This window comes from Acinonyx jubatus, chromosome C2 (assembly GCF_027475565.1).
Source record: "Acinonyx jubatus isolate Ajub_Pintada_27869175 chromosome C2, VMU_Ajub_asm_v1.0, whole genome shotgun sequence".
NCBI classification, from domain to species: domain Eukaryota; kingdom Metazoa; phylum Chordata; class Mammalia; order Carnivora; family Felidae; genus Acinonyx; species Acinonyx jubatus.
Window position 1 is genome coordinate 150,411,819 of NC_069384.1, and position 19,881 is coordinate 150,431,699.

Below are 19,881 nucleotides of genomic sequence, written 5' to 3' on the forward strand. Positions count from 1 at the left end.
CGGCTGTGTGACTATGTGATTGTCCAGCCATGCCCCATCAAGGCACCGCTAGGACCAGGATAGGGGGCTGGGAAGTGGCAAGGCCCAGTTAGGTTGGTGGGCATATTCACTCTGCTCCCCACCTCAGTGTAAAAGCAGGGAGCTGCGGGCCATGTGTGGCTCTTAGGAGCCCCTCCCCACCCCTGCCTTGGGAAAGGCTCCCAGTGCCCCTGTGGGGTTTTCTTTGTAATTTTCTGGGTTTCCTGACCTTTTAGCAATGACCACGTATGGCTGATCCTTCCGGTAAAGCAATACGTGCCATTTCCTCTAAGCCCTGTCCGTAACTCCTTTGCTGTATCTGGGTGTCAGGCCTGAGACAGCGTGGGGGACTTTTCTTTCCTTAGGCCTTGCTGAAACTTTGAGTCTTCTGGGGCACTTGAAGATACGATGCCCACTCTCAGGGGGTTGGGCCTCAGGTGATTGTAATGGGGAGCCAGAGCCGAGAATCACTGGGCTGAGAGATGGGGCTGTAATGGAGGTGTGGGACGGAAAACCCTGGAGCCCACATATCCTCCTCCTGAGTGCTGGAGGGTCCGGTATGTTCTCCTTGAGATCAGGCTGGTGGCCATGCCAACTGGTGGCTCTGGGCCTTGAGCAGCCTGTTGGCCCCCGGGAAGCCCCAGCACAGGAGATCCGCCCTGTACGCATCCCAGTCATTCGGAGGACTCTGCCCCAAGCCCCCAGTGCATCCCCCATCCATCAGCTCAACAGGCTGTCTTCCTAGGTTGGCTTTTCCCGGCTACTCCTCCCCTCCCCTCCTTGCCTTCCTGCCCATTGTTTGGTCCTAGAATATGTGCTCAAACAAGAAAACATCAGGAGGAAAATCTCACCCTGCCCACGTCCCAAATAAGTGACCCTTGATGACGTATGATTCCTTCCCCCCATCCAGAGGATCTACGGACATTCGCGGGGGCACCTCAGCTTCAGGGGCTGCCATAACTCTCAGCTCTTTGTGTGTTTGGCTGTACACGGAGGTGGGAAGCAGTCGTGGGTACGGGGGCGATGCCAGAGAGGGCAAGAGGAGGGAAAGCTGGGGTGACTTCTCTGGCCGGACAGTTTCCCCACTGGACAGGGCACGGGGGGGGGCGGGGTGGGGGTGGGGGGGGGGTGGGCGGGGCATGGCACAGACTGGCTGTGGGGGATTCCGGGGGGTTTTGTCTTTGGTAAATACGTTTCCTGGGCCGACCCACACGCTGTGTACTATGTGGTTTGGGATGAGTGAATGTGCTGGTGGAAGCCTGTGACCGAACGACTGCGCAGCAGTTTCCCTGGCCTCAGTTTTCTCATCCACAGAAATGGGTGAGACCCAATGAGACTGTTGCCACCGGTGTCCTTTGCTATCTGAATCAGGGAGCTCTATGAAGAAACAGTCCTGAGAGTGGTGTGGCCATGCCCTGGCTCTGCCGCGACTCCCCGGCAGAGGGGCACTGGCTGCCCCTCTCACCTTCGTGCACAGAGGGGCTGAGGGCGGGGCCTGGAGGGTGTCCCACTGGGGGGACGCGGTCTTGAATATCCGTACTCTTTCTATCCCTTGCTGTGCTCCAACTGGCAATCCCAGCATCTCAGGCAGCGCGCCCAAGGGCTCTGGGTTTAGGGTACCTTACTCCACACACAATGCTGGTGGCGCCGACGGGGCGCCCGGGGACGGGGGGGGGGGGGGGTGCTGTGGTTCTCTCTGCGTGTGGAAGCCGGGAGCCACAGGGGGAGCCACACTGCTTCCGACTGGGGAGACGCCACCAGGGGGCTTAACACTGGGCGAGACAGTTTTCCAGCCTCCCCTGGGGTCATGGTGCATGGCCCCTGGGGCTGCTGCAGCCCGCCCCCTCCCCTCCCCCCCCCCCACCCCGGTCTGCCCAAGCTGGGGCCCCAGGAGCCCCGAGGCGCTGGCTTGAGGCCGCGCAGGGGGAGGGAACAGAGAGGGGGAAGAGACGCCGGCGCCTGAGAAGCAGTCCATCCACAAGAGGGCGCAGTTTCACGTGTTTATTTTTGGCAGGAAGGAAATCATTGCAAACCTCTCGACGGACAAGGCTCGCCCCTGGAAACGTGCACATTCCACATGTAGTATTTCCCAAGTAACGCTGGCTTGTTTATCACATTCAAATGTCCAACAGAAATCCACGACTACCCAGGCACCAGAATCTCCACTACGGGTGGGGGGAGGGGGGTGTTAGTCTGCAAGAGAAGCTCCCTGGAGAACGAACAGGAACGGACCCCATCAAATTTACAGCGAGATAGGAGCAGAGGCAGCCAGTGGGTTTTGCTCGGGTAACTGCAAGCACGTCAAGCCATCCACTCTCTTCTCGAACCCTGGCATGCCAACTGCCCATCACAGCACCTTTAAAAGCAGAGGCACAAACGTCACGAGTGTTTGACCCTATAGGGCTGTGTGGCTCTAGATTTTATCAGAGGGCCGTCTTTAAAAATAGAGGGTCTTCGATGTTGCCAGGTTATATAGACTTACAGATTTCTTTTTCCAGACCAGCAGTTCAAATGCTGCAACCATGACAAGTCAGTGTCATCAGGGCCTCACGTCTCCAAAGTCACCTCATCAAAACTGCACTGTGTCAAAGGAGCTTCCCCACCAACCATGGGTTGTGACAGGTGGTGTTCCTCCTTGGGGTACAGATACATGGTTTACAAACAGCTAATGTGTGAAACCGCAGACCAACACGGAGGATTCCCGAACAACGGAAGACAGAGCAGTGACAACCTCGGATGCCTGGGCACCTCCACTCAAGGCCCGGCCAGAGACGCCATAACATCACCGGGGCACAGTCCACAACCCAACATATCTCGCCCCAGATCTTAATGTAAAAAATACTTGTCCAGGAGACTATATATTAACCTGGTACCAAAAGGGCCGTGGAGACTCAGGAGGTCGGGTTTCTCTTTTGGTTGAAGAGTTGGGGCGGCAGGGGTGGGGTGGGGTGGGGTGGGTATTTTGGTAACATGGGAAGCAATATGGCACAGAGAAATAGCTAATAGGGTTCATTAGGTTTTAAAGCCCACAATTTAATAAAAGGTAATAATTAAAAACAATACCCGTATTTACCTTAAAAAACATAAACCCCAAACATTCATCTCATTTCTTGGCCTTATGTTAGAATTCTATTGCTTCATTTACATGTAGATGATTAAAAATATAGAGAGAGATCTAGATATTCTGGTTATGTACACAAAGCAGAATCGAGGGTTAAAACAAAAATGGAATTTTGGAGTGTGGTCAAATAAGGTGCACAGAATCCAGAACCCTCGGGGGGGGGGGTCTGCTGGCCCCCCCCTCCCCGAGACACTCTGTGTCCTGTGATGGCAGGAACCGGGCTCCATCCCCCGCAATCGTGCAATGGTGCTCACGGTTTCAAGAACTACTAGGTGCAGTGTTTGGCTCAAGCTTGCCAGTGTCTTCACTCCGTCTCTGAGAAGTGGGACACTGTTCCTAGGTCCGGTTCCCCTGAAATACTCTAGAGCTTCGTCCTCTCTGCCCCCTGTTCCAGAGAAGACCTCATGGTGCCAGCAGAGAAGAGGGCATGGCTGAGGGTCTGGGGCTCTCACCAGGACCGGTTTCTGTGTGGATTTCAACACACGACAGACACTGGACTGCAACATTCGAGACATTTAAGGCAGCGGGTTGACTTAATGACTAGTTTTCCAGATCAAGGGTTATGGCGTGTGCAGATCCGCCATGGAACTGCCGTGGTCTGTGCTGATGCGAGCAAGGGGCTGTTTCTACTTTAACTGGCATGTGGGTTACTGGATTCTGCACACTCAGAAAGCTGGGGGACCCGGTTACCCCCGAATACTTATTTCTCTTCTGAATGCACGGCAGTCCGCGGCCCAAAGTGCTGTTGGGAGGACACGATTGGCAGCTGGCCTCGTTATCTTGTGAACGAAAGCGAGAACAAAATTTTACTTCGACCCCCATTTCCACACTTGCTAGCGCCAGTCGCTTCCACCAGAACTCTGGCGGAGGCCCAACCCACAGAGGACTAAGGCAATGGTGCCGACATGAAAGGGTTCTTCTAAATTACTTTTAAGAGCAATACTTTATAGACTGTCTTGTCACTGGGAAAGGCTGCAGAGGAAGCCCCGGCCCGGGGAGGGCACCCTTCCTCTCCCTGGCTCGGGGCGAGGGGTTCCACCTCTAGACAGGTTTCCCCAACCCCAGGCAGTGCTTCAAAAGAGAAGACCAAGAGGGGACTTGGGCCACGTCAGCGGGGTGGCTGGGGGAGGCCACGGGTTCTCGAGAGAGAACGGTCGGCTCATCACGGTCTCTGATGTCGACTGCAGTCGGAAACCAATGCCACGCCCGTGTGGCACGCTGGCCCCTTTGTCTTTGTTCCCTTCTGAACTCCCATGGCCAGAGCCGGGCAAGGGGGACTCTTGGAGCAGTCCTGCGGTGGGGCGGGACACCTACGTTTCTGACCCTGTCCGAGTCTGCAGCTTAGCAGTGAGCAGATTCTGAGCATAGGCACAGTGGCAAAGAACAGTGTAACAGCCGCTGGTCAATTCCATTTGGTGGCAGCGCAATAGCAGCAAAGAAAATTCCCAAACAGCTCCGTGTGTATCCAGCTTTTGGAAAGGAAAACATTTTTAAAAAAATCAATAAACAGGTTGTTTGTGGTTTTTTTTTTTAAATATCCAAGGGTTTCAGAGTTTCTGGTAACTGCTCTACCCAGAACGACGACGACACAACAGAAAACACACAGGAGTACGGCAGTCGTGTGGGAGCAGAAGTGACGATGCCACTTTTCAAGGGGGGGAGACTGGGACCTCAAGACAAATGTGTCCCCATCAGAAACAATAGCGATAACATAAAAGAAGCTGTCGTTCCCTAAAGGACTGAGCCGCACAACTGCAGATACATTCCAAACTGGGTCAGTAACGAAGGGAGGCACCACCGTGGTCGCCGCGACTCCTGTCGGGAGCCAGGCCCTACAACATGCCACAGGGCGTCTGAGCGGTCACACCTGTTGGGAGACAGGCTTCTATGACTCACCTCCAGCCCTAGCCGCCCCGCCCCCCCAGGTTCTAGAAAATTGTCGTAGTTGTCTTCTTAGAGAATCTAAGACAATAAAAGACTAAAAGATGTCTGGAAATATGTTGTGTAGAAAAATTAACTCTCAGCTTAAAATAACATTCAAAAAGGCACTTCATCCTGTAGGAAAGAGATTCTGAGTTGGGTCAGCTGCTCCGAGCTGGGATAGAAAGGGACCGGTTGTCTGCTTGGAAGGGGGGATGGGCAGTTGAAAGGAAGTCCGATAGATATCAAGCTTTTTCTTTTTTTTTTTTTTTCCATTTTTTTCTTTTTGGTATGTTTTAAGAAAAGCAAATACCGTAAAATGCATGTCCCTTTATGAAATCTGTTAAAAGAGTTCATCTTAAAATAGTGTTTCTGTTCTTAAAAAATAAAACAGGTAGGTATGGCCACTTTGACCTCGCGGCCTGGAGCACGGAGTGTCCTCACTCCAGGCAGGTCCCCGAGCCCGAAGTCCCGGAGCGCACGGGCGGGGCGGGCGGAGGCCGGCGCTACCTGTCACAGAGTCTGTGCAGCATGCTGTACACGTCGTCTTCCCGGCTCAAGCCCTCGAAGAAGGGGATGAGGTCCAGCAGCTCTGTGTCCGTCATGTCATCGAACCAGGACTGCACGGGCACCTGGAAGACAGGGTGTGGAGGGGGCAGCTGAACCGTGCCCGGCACCGGGGGCAGCTCCTAGCCCAACTGGTGCCCGCACGTTTAGCATTTTCTTTGGTAAGGAGGACGGGTGTCTAAAAAGCATCATCGTCACCATCTTGTTTGTTCTCTCCCGACCCAACTAAGGTGGATCCAGAGCTACCTGGTTCAGGAAGAAGGCAGAGTTCAGTGTGCTTGCTTTTTAAGTGAAGTGTAAATGTCAGTGTGTGTGCGTCTGCTTGTTTTGCTCTCCTGCCACAGAAAAGGTGGCCACGGCGCGGAGTGTATGAGAGCTGGCCTTGCCACCTGCCAGTTTCAAAAGCTCTTTCCACTGCGTCCAACAGCTCCTTACCCCTCAGAGCACTTGGAGCCACAGCTACCTGCCGGCCACTGACACCACAGAGCCCACAAACCGGGCACGGCGAGGCTTCCGATTGTGCCGCACAGCCAAAAGCAGAGAATTTCCTCCCATCCTTAGCAGCGATCGGTTAAAAGGAGAAGTATAAGATTTCAGGACAGTCTGAGCTCTGGGCACAGACAGGATTTTCCCTTAGTTTTAGACGTGGGGGGGTGGTGGTGGTAATGGGTAGCAGCCAGCGGTGCAAAAGAAGAGATGTAAAAAGGAATTTGGGGAAAGCGAAGGAGTTCACAAAAGTAACATTTTGGGCCCTTTGAAGGACTGCTCAGAAACGAAACGATTCATTGTATAATTAACAAATAGGGGTGCCCGGGTGGCTCAGTCGGATAAGCATCCAACTTGGTTTCAGCTCAGGTCATGATCTCATGGTTCGTGGGACTGAGCCCCACATTGGGCTCTGTGCTGACAGCATGGAGCCTGCTTGGGATTCTCTTTCTTTCTCTTTATGCCCCTCCCCCACTTGTGTTTTCTCTCTCTCTCTCTCAAAATAAAAAAATATATATAAACAAGGTAAGGATTAACAAAAAAATGACTACTCCTAGGGGAAGGGCAAGAAAGAGGGAGAAGGCAGACATGGACACAAGACTTCTCCAAATTTATCTCTGTTGGTAGCTTTGATGTTGGAATCATGGAAATGTGTTACATAATTGAAATAAAATTAAACCATTAAGAAAAGAAAGCAATAAAAAATGAACCCAAGGTGCATATAAACTTGGTGACATAACCACACCGAGAATTATTTCAAGTGATTTTAAAACGTAGTGTTCTGTCCGTACATTTCTCAAAGACACCCTAAGTGCATGCAATTGTCTTAGTAGTGGTAATAACATTAGTACTCTATTTGGAAACTATTAAACATATACTATAGAATAAGTCAAATATGTAATGAAGTGTTAATATATTTAGGAACCCAGAATTTCAGCACAAGAGAAGGAGATACAAATACAAAAATAAAACCAAAGAAATTAAATAAAAACTGTTATAACACTGAACTGGAAAAACAATATGAATTTATGATTTAATTTTAATTCTAAAAATATATATATGTTAGCTCTGTCTAGTATAAAAGGCCAGAAGCAAAGGACATCTCAGCAACAATAAGAGTCCATCCAAACTGTGGTCTCTCAATACCATTCCCACTAATAGGAACAAGGCTCTATAGAAAAGTGGTTGATTCCAGGGTGGAGGTAAGAAACGGACAAGACGAGCCTGGAATATCTTGTTGCACCAGAAGCAGGAAGCTTTCAAAGACTATTGTTATTTGAAGGGATGTCCGCTGTCCAAAGGTGAACGAACATTTGAGCGTACAAAAGAATAATAAATGTATTAAGTTATAACAATGAAAAATGCTTGAGTTCATCATAATGCCCCCCTCCTCCAAAATTCACTGGCTACTTTTGGAAGCTGCTAGACCATCGACTCATTACTCTGAAGATTAAAGAATTAAAGAAAAAGAACCAAGACATTACCCTGACTTCCCGATTCAAACATTCAAACTGAATTTAGGGTAATCAAGTAGTCGATGAGGGCAAATTCGATTTAAACAAAAAAAGGGGGGGAGTTCTGGCCAACACACGTGGAAAGAACGATAGAATTTAGAAATCGCCATTTCACAATTCTTAATGAAATAGTTGATGTAGGCAATGATCATCAACGACCGCTCAATTTCTAGGTCAAAGGTTGATGGGAAATTTAAAACCAGTAGGATCAGGCTAACAACACCTGACTCCAAAGATCAATTTGAAGTCTTTAAAAGTGGGACAGCCTGACATGATATGCCTCCTGATGTGATAGCATACTAGGTACACAATACCACCTGTGATGTGTTCTTGAAAAAACAAAACTGAACCTGCACTGAATCAGGCAGTAGTGCTCTAAGTACTTGTTCAAGGGAAACATGGGAAAACAGCACGAGGCTGCAACTAGACAAATCCAGAAGAGAGGACATTTCTGTAAGACAAATAACTAGACTTTCTTCAACCAGTAAACAGGACGGAAGAAAAAGGGAGAGGGGAGAGAGAATTGTTAAGATTATACGCATTATTAACCAAAGCAGTGCATGGACCTTGCTTGGTTCTGACTTAAACAGTCCAAATGCAGGACATTTCGAGATGATAAGGAAAATATGAACACAGTCTGGATATTAGAGAGTATTAAGAAACTGTTAGCTCTGTCAGATGGGATAATGGAATTGTGATTGTATTAAGAAGTAATCCTTATCTGTTAAGAGACACATGACAAAATGCATTACGATGAATTTGATTAACTCACTATAATGAATGCAGGTAAATATAATAAATTTGGAACGTTTACTCAAATAATCATTACTCACTAACTGAATCTAGCTTGAACTCAGTTCTTTGCTATATGGGGAGCCACAGAGCTCTGGATTCAAGGAAAGGACGCTGGGGGGGTCTTTTGTTTAGTGTGAGAAGCCCAGGCTCGGGAGGAAGCCTGCTCTCCGGGAAAGGCTGCCTGAGCTGAGGGCCAGTGTGGCGGTCCTGCTGATGGCTGGCAGTCACCAGCGGGGTTGGCTGACCTCCCTTTCCCTGGAAACGTAGGACGGGAGGTGGGAGAGCATGTCTCTCTTGCTTGGACAGTCATGCTGCACCCAGTGAGCAGGCACTGGGGACTGTCACACTCTGGGGAGTTTTAGGTAGGAGATGTCCCCACTGTATACTTTTCAGACATCATTGTGAGGTGGGAAAGCTTGGCAGGCTTGTCTGAAGGCCTTTATCGAGGTGTTTCATTCATTCTTGTTTAAGAACGTCTTCTGCTGAAGAGGTAGCCAGGCCTTTTGAGTCTACGGGAGCCATGAGCCAGCTCCAGGAGGTTCGCGACGGAACCCTTCTCAGGAACAACATTAACAACGCTAAGATGCAGCCCCACTGAGCACTCACCCATCACAGGCACTGTTCCAAGTGCTTTCCACGCTCTGTCACGCTCGATCCTCCAACCCTCCTATGGGTCAGCGCCCCCAGAATTCCCATTTGGTGGACGAGGCAACTAAGGCTCAGTGAGGTGAACGAACTGGGTCAGTGTCACGCAACTGCTAAGCGGCAGAGCTGGGGTTTCACCAAGGCCAGGCCAAGAGAGCTGGTGCCGATGCTTGAGAGCACGAAGGCGAAGCTGGACGGGCCCCCGCCCCGTGCTCTCCCCCGGGGCTACTTACTGCATTCTCAGGATGGAAGATGTAGGAGGCCGGAGAATTGTCCACGATGATCACTTTGCTCAGCTCCCGGCCCAGGCGACTCAGGTCTTTCACGTAGTTGCCACGATGGAAGACGCACGATTCTCTGAAGAGCCGGGCCCGGAACACGCCCCAGCGGTCCAGCAGGTCGGCCACGGGGTCTGCGTACTGGAAAGCAGGAGTCGTGGTGAAGGCCGGGCGCCTGGAAATGCCCAGAGACCTGCCCTACTACAGCAAGATCCACATTACTTTTCCAGACAGGGGTTCACATAATTGGACATGTTTTAGGATCCTGCTCACTTTCCTCTCCATGTGTGTAAGACAGCCTGGCTGCTTCAACTTCTCTCACTTCTCATATCCAGTCCGTCAGAAGTTCTTGGTGGTTCCGCCACCAAGAGTATCTTGAATCCACCTGCATCTGTATATACCGCCCGGCTCCCGGTGTGTGTAACCTCTGCCTGGGCCAGCTGCGTGAGCCTCTCAAAGGGCCTGCCCGCTCCCCCTTGCGTCTCCTTTGCAGCCCACGCAGCTGCTCCTCTCATGTCCCATCACCCCTGCTTACGACACCCCGCCGCGGACCCACCGGCCCTGGAGTAAGGCCCGCACTCCTCGGGGCCCGCCCTGTCCCGCACGGCCACGGCTACGTGATGTGTGCCCCTGCTCAGCTCCAGCTCGTCACCCGAGCCGCACTGGCCTTGAACGTGGTCAGAACCCCTGCACCAGTGCTCCCTCCGCACGCAACATACCCTCCTCAGGTCTCTGCACAAACTTCTCGTTCTGTCCCTTCGCCTTTCGGGTCTTGGCTTTCCTTACCACCCACGTAGAGCCACCTATACCTCCCTTTCTGGCTACCGGGGTCTCACGGTGGCTTCCTTCACAGAGCTCACCACCCCCGGGGATTACCGGATTTTCTCTTCTCTGGCCAGAGCGCAGGCCTTGTCTGGCGTGTTCACCAGGATGTCCCGGGCACCTTGCACCGTGCCCACCTCATGGTGGGGGCTCTAAACACTAGTTTTGTCACCGAATGAGTAGACTCTTCTGCATTTGGCTTGTGTGGCATGAGGCCGCACTGCCTCCTACGCGTGCTCTCTGAGGAGCTGGGCCAGACCAGCACCAGCACAGGACGGTGCCCAGACACCCACTTCTGTTTACTTGAAGCCCGGGAGGTTTTTTTCAACTTTGTTTTGCTTTTTCAGTGAGAGAGAGAGAGAGAGAGAGAGAGAGAGAGAGAGAGAGAGACGGAGAAGGGGAAAGAGAGAATCCCAAGCAGGCTCTATGCTCAGTATAGAGCCTGATGCGGGGCTCAGTTCCACCATCCCGGGATCACGGCCTGAGCCGAAATCAAGAATCAGAAACTCAACTGACTGAGTCACCCAGGTGCCCTGCAGAGCCCACGAGTTTTATGGGAGGGAGTGTGGGGCTCACCGTATTTGGCCTTCTCTCATGGCCTGGGGATTTTCCCAAAGCAAGCTGACCCGGATAAAGAAATAAAGAGGTCATCCCTGAGGGAAAATCTTCATAAATGAAGATGTCAAAAAGACGGGGTTCCCATTGAGCGGCTGGGGCTGGAAGTGAAAGAGAGGTGACAGCACAAAGACCAGCAACTCTGCCAGGGAGGCAGGAAGTACCCGGAATGCACGGCAGCCCCCGGGGTGCAGAGAAATGCCAGCACGCTGCAGGATGTGGGGCCACGGGCCTACGGGCAGCAGCTCTAACTCTGTGGCAATGTCCTCCTTTCCCCATACACATCCCGAGGGGGCAGAGTCCAGGAGCAGGCCATTTCCTGCTGACCAGGCAGGCACTGCAGTTTTCCGCTGGAAAGGGCAGTACCCACCGGTACTAGGAGGCTGACTCTAGGTGGAAATAGTGATTAATTTCCGCATAATTGTGAACACTGGCGGTGGCATACATCCTTCAAGAGAACGTCTGAGTCTGGGGGCTCCGGGCCTTAGAGGTAGATGTGGAGAATGTAAGCTTCATGAGGGCAGGGGCTTTGTCTCCTTTGTTCTCTGCCGTATCCCCAGTGCCTAGTACAGAGCCCGACACACAGGAGGTTCTAAGCAAGTATCTGTTGGGTGAACGAATCAAAAAGGAAACTTAGATGAGGAAACAGACATAGAAGGGCTCTGACATCCGCTCAGGGCTCCTGTGGGTTTCTGGGCTGTGGGCCAGGAGGTCCATGGCACCAATGGTGCTGGCTGGGAGCTGAGCCCAGAGCCAAGAACCGGGGAGCGCCCACCTGTCTGCAGAGCTTGTGCATCAGGGAAGAAAGGGCCGGAAGGCTGCACTTGGGAGCCGACTCAGCTGAGCCAGGCTGGAGTAGCAGTGAGGGAAGGGCTGGAGAGACAGGTGGAGGCGCAGGTGGGAGACGTCCAGGAAGAGGCTGAACAAGGATGTTTAAGCGCTGGCGACTACTGCCGAGAAAGAGTGTTTCAATTTTGCCAGCTTCCCCCCCAAACGCCCTCCTAACCCCCACCCCCCAATTCTTAATCTACCACACCGGTGTCATCTTCCTGTTTGTTATTTCTGCAGTTGTCACTTCAGGCTCCTCGGTGCCCCAGAGCCCCGCCAGGAGACCCATCCACGCTACGGTTCGTCTTGGTGCCACTCATGAAAAAGAGCGCCCACTGGGGAAGATTATGTCTTCCCCGAGGCCATGCTCTTTTTAGTATGCCAAAGTGAGGCCTAGGTTTTGGATTCCCTTTCTACCGAGCTCATGCCCTAAGGCCTGCCAATGAGTCTGGCAGAACGTTGTGCAGGTGGGGCTCCCTCTCATCTCAGCCGTGACTGAGACATGATTCAGACCAGGAATGCCCCGTCTGGCAAAGCCGTATGTCTGGGCACCTGGGGTCAGAGTCCCCAGCACGCAGAGGAGAAGGGAGCCACCCCGAGCCAGGACATTGTAGGGGGTGGGGAAGGGGAGGGTCCTTGCAGCAGGTCTGGAGATGAGCAGATTGCTAACCTGCGTCCCACAAAGCTCATCTCTGGGGCCACTTCAGAGTCCCCAAGGTGCCCACGGGGACGCTGGTGGCGCCACCAACAAATGATGGCGCTGGCCCCATCAGAGTCAGGATTTGAGGGGTGGTCATGGCAAGGATCTCCTCCGAGGACTGGGGCCCGCCCTCTCCACCTGAGGCACAGCACCTCAGCACACCTGTGAAAGGGCAGACATAACCATACGGGGGGGGGGGGTCGTCCTATGCACCTGCTACTTCCTTTAAACAGTGGGGAAGGGCAAAGAAACCACTCTCTTTGGTTAGAGCCAGTGTAGACGCTGGGTCAAAGATTCGTACCAAGCTATAAGGCCAAAACATGTGAATTATTTTGTCACCATTAATAATTATGATAATTAAACCCTGAGCACCAGGAGACTTACTTACCGCGTGACAGTGCCCGCAGGGCATATGGAGCACAACAGGTGCTCCAGGAACGTTTGCTGAATGAGTCAAGCACGACGCTCTGCCCTTTACAAGTATTATTTCATTTGATCCACCCCAGGTGGTAGAGGAAATCATCCCCAATTTCTAGAAGAAATGGAGTCAAGACAAGTGAAGTCACTTGTCCGAGATCACATGGCTCACTAGGGCAGTCAGAACCCTCCTCTGGCCCGTGCATGTGGCTAAGTCTTGGACACTTATCCTTCCCCAAACCTGTGTAAGCCAATGGAGGACGCAAAGGCTTGAGCCCCTAGCAGGGGTCTGCCAGTCAACAGCCGAGGGGCAGGTGCCCTTTCCCAGTTACACGGGACACACTGATTTCCTGGTCTGTGGACATCCAGCTTGAGGCGGCTGCAGGCAGCAACTTCACGGAGCATTTGTTCCAAAGGCTCCCTGTCACCATGGTAATAACCCAGAAGCCTTTCAGGCTGGCGCTGTGCACGTGGCCTGCATCCATCCCATCTGGGGTGGGAAACTGTCACCATGGAAACAGCTTCCCACACCTTAACAGAGGGCTGCCTGGCAGACAGGGGGTCAGGGTGGAGGGGCTGGGGGAGCCCAGCTGGGAGCAGGACGTACCTTGGCCAAGCTGGCAGTAAAGAGCACACACTCAAAGAGCTGGCCCATCCTCTGGAGGAACTCATCCACGTGGGGCCGCTTCAGCACATACACCTGCAACGGCAGCAAACAGCAGGCTGGTCAGTCATGGCAGCTGCTGGGGTGGCCTGGGCCCAACACCCACGTAGGAAGAATTCCTTAAAAGGGAACTGCTTGCTGTCCCCAGCTCTATGGGTGGGGGGGACACCCCAACTGTACGAGGGCTACACAGTCAGATGCGGCACGTTAGGCCACACACACACTCCTCAGACCGGGCTCCCGGTCTGAGTCTGGTGCACCCTCCTCTGAAGAGGGAAAGGGAAGCTGACCGCGGTACTGGGGGTCTTAGGGATTTTCAGAACCAGTAAGTAGAAGGGTTGTGCCGTGTTTGTGCGAAACGGCTCCTTCTCTCACCCGTGTTTCTCAGTACGTGTTGTGGGTCAGGCCCTATGTGGACACAGGCTACAGCCCAGGGGCCGTCCATTCAGACGTCCAGGCCCGACCCAATGTCTGGCAGCTCTGGGACAAGCGGCCACCTCGTACCCTCGACTGGAACACCTCTCTCGCCAGAAAGGCCTGGGGTGGGAGCGCAGGCCCAGCAAAGAGGCGAGAGGTGCCTTCCCTGTCAGTGTGGGAAGCCATCCACTTGACGCCACAAAGGTGACTCTACTTGAGCTTGGTACAGAAATAGACTTTGGGGGACGTGACGCCAGCCTACTCCCAGGGCCCCATCAGGAGGGGCCTCCAGGCAGAGGGGGGCAAAGAAGAGGCTTTCCTGGAGTGGCTGGGTGGCTCCGTGCTCCTGACTGGGGAACCTGAACAAATCTGAGGAGACCAGGGAAATGGGAGACAAGGCAAAGCTGGTGAGAGAAGATAGGGAAGGTGGGAGGAGGGAAGAACTAATTAAAACTTGAATAAATTCCATGTGAAATTAGCCACTTCCCTAAAATAAATCAAACTTATTAAAATTCAATTCAGCTCATATTCACGGAGCCCCAGCTCTGTGCTCAGCCTGAAGAAGTTACAAACATGAACAAAACACAGGCCTTGCCCTTGAAGAGCTCACAGTCTAGAGCAGATACAAATAAGAACAAATCAAAATGAGCATGCATATCCAAGTTGTAGTAGAGAGATAAATTAAGGACAATGAACTCCCCTCTCAAGGGGAAGGAATCACAGAAGGTAACATCTGGCCTGGGCCTTGCAGGATGAACAAGAGTTCACCAGGCGGGTAAGGATGAGAAGCAAGCTTCCAGGCAGAGGAAGCGGTACGAGCATGAGACCTGGCCTGAAAGTACCTGGGTGTGAGAGCAAGGCCAGAGCCCTTCGTGACCAGCCCTTTAGAGACGGGGGATAGACGAAGGGGCTAAAGAGGAAGTGTGAAAGGCAGGTCAGGGGGGGCACATGTGAGGCCGTGAATGGCAGATGTTGCCAGCCGTCTATCCCACGGAGTCACAGAGGGGGGACGGGGCTCTGTACCACACAGGGGATGCGTGCATGGCAGAAGAATTCTGCACAGAGCCAGGACTCGGTGGGAAACTTGTGGCCCACTGAAAGACTGGGGTAAGCACGGTCTGTGGCCGTGGGTGGAGTGAAGGGCCAGAGGCCTGGCGGGGGTGCCAGCAGGGCTGTGAGGAGCTGGGAGGCTGGGGGTGGGGCTGGGGCAGGGCTTGTGGCTGCAGTAGCTCCAGGCCCCTGCTTTGTCCATGAGGCTCCTCGGTGCCAGGGAATGGGTGCGGCCTGTGGTCCTCAGTCCCCTTGGGAATGCTGCTTGGAAAGCAAGCTTTGCTATATGCAGAGGGCAGGAGACTGATTTGGGAACTCTGGTGTTGGTGCCTCTGGCAGAGAGGAAGGTCCTGGGCCCGGATGCCGGCGTCCAGGCCCGCGTCCGCGTGCAAGTAACCAAGAATAGGCCCATTGGGACCTGCACAGCCTATCCTGGATTACTTGAACGAGGCCACGGCCTTCGCCAGGGCCTTGGTCCTCCTCTTGGCGCCTGTGGCTTCATTCCCTCAGGAGAGAGGGTTTCTGATCCCACCCCTGGGACCCTGGAGTATCTATCGCCATATGAATCACAGTACAGTCTGGAGGGAGGCTGGGGGAGCCGGGGTGGCTCCTTTGAGAGTGGGCTGGCTGTCGCAGGTCAGGCCCTGAGGGTCATGCTCACAGTTGCAAGGTAAGAAGGAAGGATTAATTTCTCTCCTAATTCTTGCCATGCCAGTGGGCAGCCTCTCCTTTGTCTCCTTATTTTGTAGCAGAAGCCAAGGTAATAAATGAAGCCTTAACTGCTTCTCAGATGCTGAGTTAATTCAGTTGGTGCTTTTGCAAATGTTAAATGCCCAAGTGCCCGTCTTTTGGCTCCCTGCTGGCTTTTAAAAGCATGACATGTGGAGACACTAGAAATAAAGCTGCCTTTCCAAGGGCCAGCTTCCTGGCAAGACCTCCTGCCTGGGAAGGGAAGGGACCAGGGTATCAGGAAAAGAGCCATGGGCCAGGAGGCAAAAGACTGGAAGTCTCATTTTAATTCTTTCCATGATGTGACCTTGAACCAACCCTTTCTCTGGCCGAGCCTCAGTTTCCCCATCTGGACAACGACACGGTCGGACCAGCTGATTTCCAAGACATCAACTCTGACACCCTGTCCTCAAGGGCCAAGAACTACTGGTGTTGTTAAGGAAAGACATCCTGTTATGGCTCAAGCACCAAGAGAGATTTTCCTTCCTGGGATATAAACACAATCAGGCCAGAGACTCTCCCGTTAAGACCCTGGGTCGACAAGAAGAGGGTCACACCATCCCCGTGGAAAACCTTACAAATCGCCCCTACTCCTCAACTTCCAAGGCTAGGCGTTTTCCCACAGTGTTCCAGTATGTTCATAAATGAAGCTATTCCTGGAGAAGCTTCATGCAGATAAGGGGAAAAAAACCCATCAGAACAAAGATGCGTGCCAATTAACTAGGGCATCTTTATTCAAAGTTGTCTCCTGATCCAAAAACACACATCCTTTTGGTTGGGATTTTGCTAAAGATCCACTGGAGAACATGATGTAGGAGTGACAAGATCAGTCTGGAGTGGCAGGTATTGGAAATTGACATCTCTTCCCAACATCCCACCGTAAGTGGGTACTTGTGGCATTTTCCTTTGCCTGCTAGGACAGTAGCCGAAAGCCATTACATGAGGAAGTTAATTAGACCATCAAGCTAGGCCAGTGGGGGATATGGAAACTTCTAAAAGTCTGAATCAAATCAAAGAACTATTCCAACTTGCAACCACATCTACTATCTACAAATGGATTATAGTTTCCCTTATACACTCAATATAAAGTAAATGCATCAGTGAAAAAAAGAAAGCAGGAAATCACTGTATTTATTTTACAAAGCTTGCTCCCTTTTGATTCAGTAATAAAAGTGTTGATGAAATGGGAATTTAGAATTAAGTTCATAGGAAACGTAATTACCAAAAAATGCTAATTGCAGCTCAGATTTAGCTTTGATTTCTTACCTGATGTATAGTTCCATCGATTTCAACCGGAACAATAAAATCAGCATTACTAATGGGCTAGAGAGAAAAGAAATTATAATTAATATATCCGAAAGAACAAAATAAAATTGGAAACTTTAGAAAGAATAAGGTTTGCCTGGACCAATATTTTTATTATTGGAAAAAACAGCTAAACATATTTTTTTTAATGTTTATTTATTTTTGAGAGAGGCAGAGAGAGAGTGAGCAAGCAGGCATGAGCGGGAGAGGAGCAGAGAGAGGGAGACACAGAATTTGAAGCAGGCTTCAGGCTCTGAGCTGTCAGCACAGAGCCCAACGTGGGGCTTGAACCCATGACCCGTGAGATCATGACCTGAACCGAAGTTGGACACTTAACCGACAGCCACCCAGCTGTCACTGGAAAAAAGTTTTAGGTGAAGGATGTTGAAGTATGCTTTGATTCCTTAAAATAAGCACAAGCAGGAAAGCACATTTTTTTCTGTTCTGAATATCGTTAAACTTTCAGCATCTCGGTCCAACCTCTCTATCATCTCCCTGGCCTAAACAACAAAGGTAGGGCAGCCTGGCCAGAGAATGGGGCTCCTCAGAAACTCCAGTTCTCACCTAGAGCCCTGCCACATGGTGTGGAACCAGGACTGGCCACCAGGGGGAGGAGGTGAGAGCCCAGTGGTCCCAGAGGACTTGTGACTTGGGGGGAAACTGATTTGTATTGGACCCATGGATGTAAGCTGCCCTGTGATGGGCTGCTGGGCAGGAGATGCTGAGCACAGGACACAAAGCAGGGCCACAGACGTGAGGTGAAATCAGAGGCCACAGGCCACGGCCTCGGCTCCTTTCCCTCTGGACCTTCGTTTCTCCTCTCTTCCACAGCTGCGGTAATGGGTCTGATGTGTGCCCATGGCTCCATCTGGTCCTGAGCAGCAGTGATTTCCGCCTTGCCTGGCACCGTCTCCTGCCCTGGGCAGTGGGGAGAGCCGGCCCACCCTGGATTGCTCTGTTCTAAGTAACACAATACCCAGCACAGCCACAAACTTAAGCCTATTTAAAATAAGTCTTTGACAATACTAATGATACTTAAAATGCAAACATGATTATTTCGGCAGTCCTCGTGTGAATCAATACCAGGTTTAACATGAAGTTCTAAATGGAAGTCCACAAATGAGGTAGCAACTACTCCAATGAACAGGCCCAAGAGACTCAGAACACAAACCCCTGGGACAAATAGGAGAGAGACAGAGGGAAGACAGCACATGTGCGGTGGCTATTGGGCAGGGGTGCGGACAGGGGTGTGCAGGGCAGAGTCTCTGGTCAGAATCTGAACTGGGGTCTGCTTTTACTAAGCCCATCATCGTACACACATGCATTGTTCTTTGCTAAGTAAACAGAAAATACTAGATCACAGAACCATTGCTAAGCACTCAATAGAGTACCTGAAGCTTAAGATTACAGTTTATTCACTCTTGTGGTTGGAAGGCCAAGGATGAGTTCAGTATTTTATAATTCCACAACCAAAATACAAAATCATGAAGGAAGAAACTCTAACAAGGCATTATTAGATTGCAAAATCATATTCCATAGAGTATATAAAAAGAGAACAACCATTCCCCAGCTCAAATCAAGCCTCAGCCTCGATTTCTTCTTACGTGCTATGTAAAGGAGGCCATGCCAAGCCATGGTTCTTAACCTGGGTCTAAGAGCCTCTGTGTGAAACAGTTGTATGTTTACAGTTGTATGATCTCAAGAGAGGTCACAGCTTTCAGATTCTCCAAGGCCTCTGAAATGCCCCAGAACATTAAAAACTGTACAATAAAGGCAGTTGCCAGAGGGAAGGTGGGTGGAAGGATGGGTGAAATAGATAAAGGAGATTCAGAGCACACATTATCTGGCCTTTGGCTCCCTGAGCAGCGCCATGGCAGTGGGCAAGAATAAGCACCTTGTGAAAGGTGGCAGAAAGGCAGCCACGAAGAAAGTGGTTGAACCATTTTCTAAGAAAGATTGGTAGGATGTGAAAGCACCAGCTACATTTAATATAAGAAATCCTGGAAAAACAGTAGTCACGAGGACTCAAGGAACCGAAATTGCATCTGATGGCCTCCAGGGTCGTGTTTTTGAAGTGAGCCCTGCTCATCTGCGGAATGATGAAGTTGCATTTAGAAAATTCAACCTAATTACTGAGGACGTTCAGGGCAAAAACTACCTAACATCCATGGCATGGATCTTTCCTGTGACGAAGTGTGCTCCATGGTCAAAAAATGGCAGACTATGATTGAAACTCATATTGATGTCAAGACTACTGATGGTTACTTGCTTTGTCTGTTTTGTGTTGGTTTTGCTATTAAAAAAAAAAAAAAAGCAACAATCAGATTCAGAAGATCTCTTACACTCAGCACCAACAGGTCCGCCGAGTTCAGAAAAAGATGGTGGAAATCATGACCCGAGAGGTGCAAATGACTTGAAAGAACTGGTCAATAAATTGATTCCAGACAGCATCAGAAAAGACACAGAAAAGGCTTGTCAGTCTATTTATCCACCCCATGATGTCTTCATTAGAAAACTAAAAATGCTGGGGCACCTGGGTGGCTCAGTCGGTTAAGTGTCTGACTTCAGCTCGGGTCATGATCTCAGGTTTGTGAGTTCGGGCCCCGAGTCGGGCTCCGCGCTGACAGCTCGGAGCCCGGAGACTGCTTCCGATTCTGTGTCTCCCTCTCTCTGCAACCCCTCCCTTGTTCGCACTCTCTCTCTCTCAAAACTAAATATTAAAAAAATTAAAAAAAAAAAAGAAAAAGAAAAGAAAAGTAAAAATGCCGAAGAAGCCCAGGTTTGAATTGGAAAAGCTCATGAAGCTTCATGGTTTGAAGGTGGTAGTTCTGGAGAAGTTACTGGGGATGAGACCGGTGCTAACGCTGAATGAGCTGATGGGTAAGAGCCTGTAAGAATCTGTTTAAAATTCAGACATTTAATGGTGACAAATAAAAAATCTCCTTTGTGATGAAAAAGAAAGAGTACATGTATCTTGATGAGCACTGAGA

General features: G+C 51.0%; 1 protein-coding gene and 1 pseudogene across 4 annotated transcripts in view; one reads left to right on the forward strand and one right to left on the reverse strand.

Annotated features, from left to right (window-relative positions):
- Positions 1-2,005: 2,005 nt before the first annotated feature.
- Positions 2,006-19,881, reverse strand: part of CTDSPL (CTD small phosphatase like) — a 119,557-nt gene continuing 101,681 nt past the window's right edge. For 2 of the 4 annotated variants that reach the window (XM_027040677.2, XM_027040676.2), the window contains 5 exons: positions 16,853-16,909; positions 13,334-13,426; positions 9,300-9,485; positions 5,570-5,691; positions 2,006-4,608 (listed from right to left, as the gene is read on the reverse strand). In XM_027040677.2, the coding sequence (XP_026896478.1) occupies positions 4,542-4,608; positions 5,570-5,691; positions 9,300-9,485; positions 13,334-13,426; positions 16,853-16,909 (525 nt within the window). In that variant the 3' untranslated portion in view covers positions 2,006-4,541. Of the gene's footprint in view, positions 5,692-9,299; positions 9,486-13,333; positions 13,427-16,852; positions 16,910-19,881 lie in introns of all 4 variants that reach the window. The other 2 variants (XM_027040680.2, XM_027040678.2) reach the window with 1 other exon arrangement.
- Positions 18,762-19,118, forward strand: LOC128315338 (40S ribosomal protein S3a-like; annotated as a pseudogene).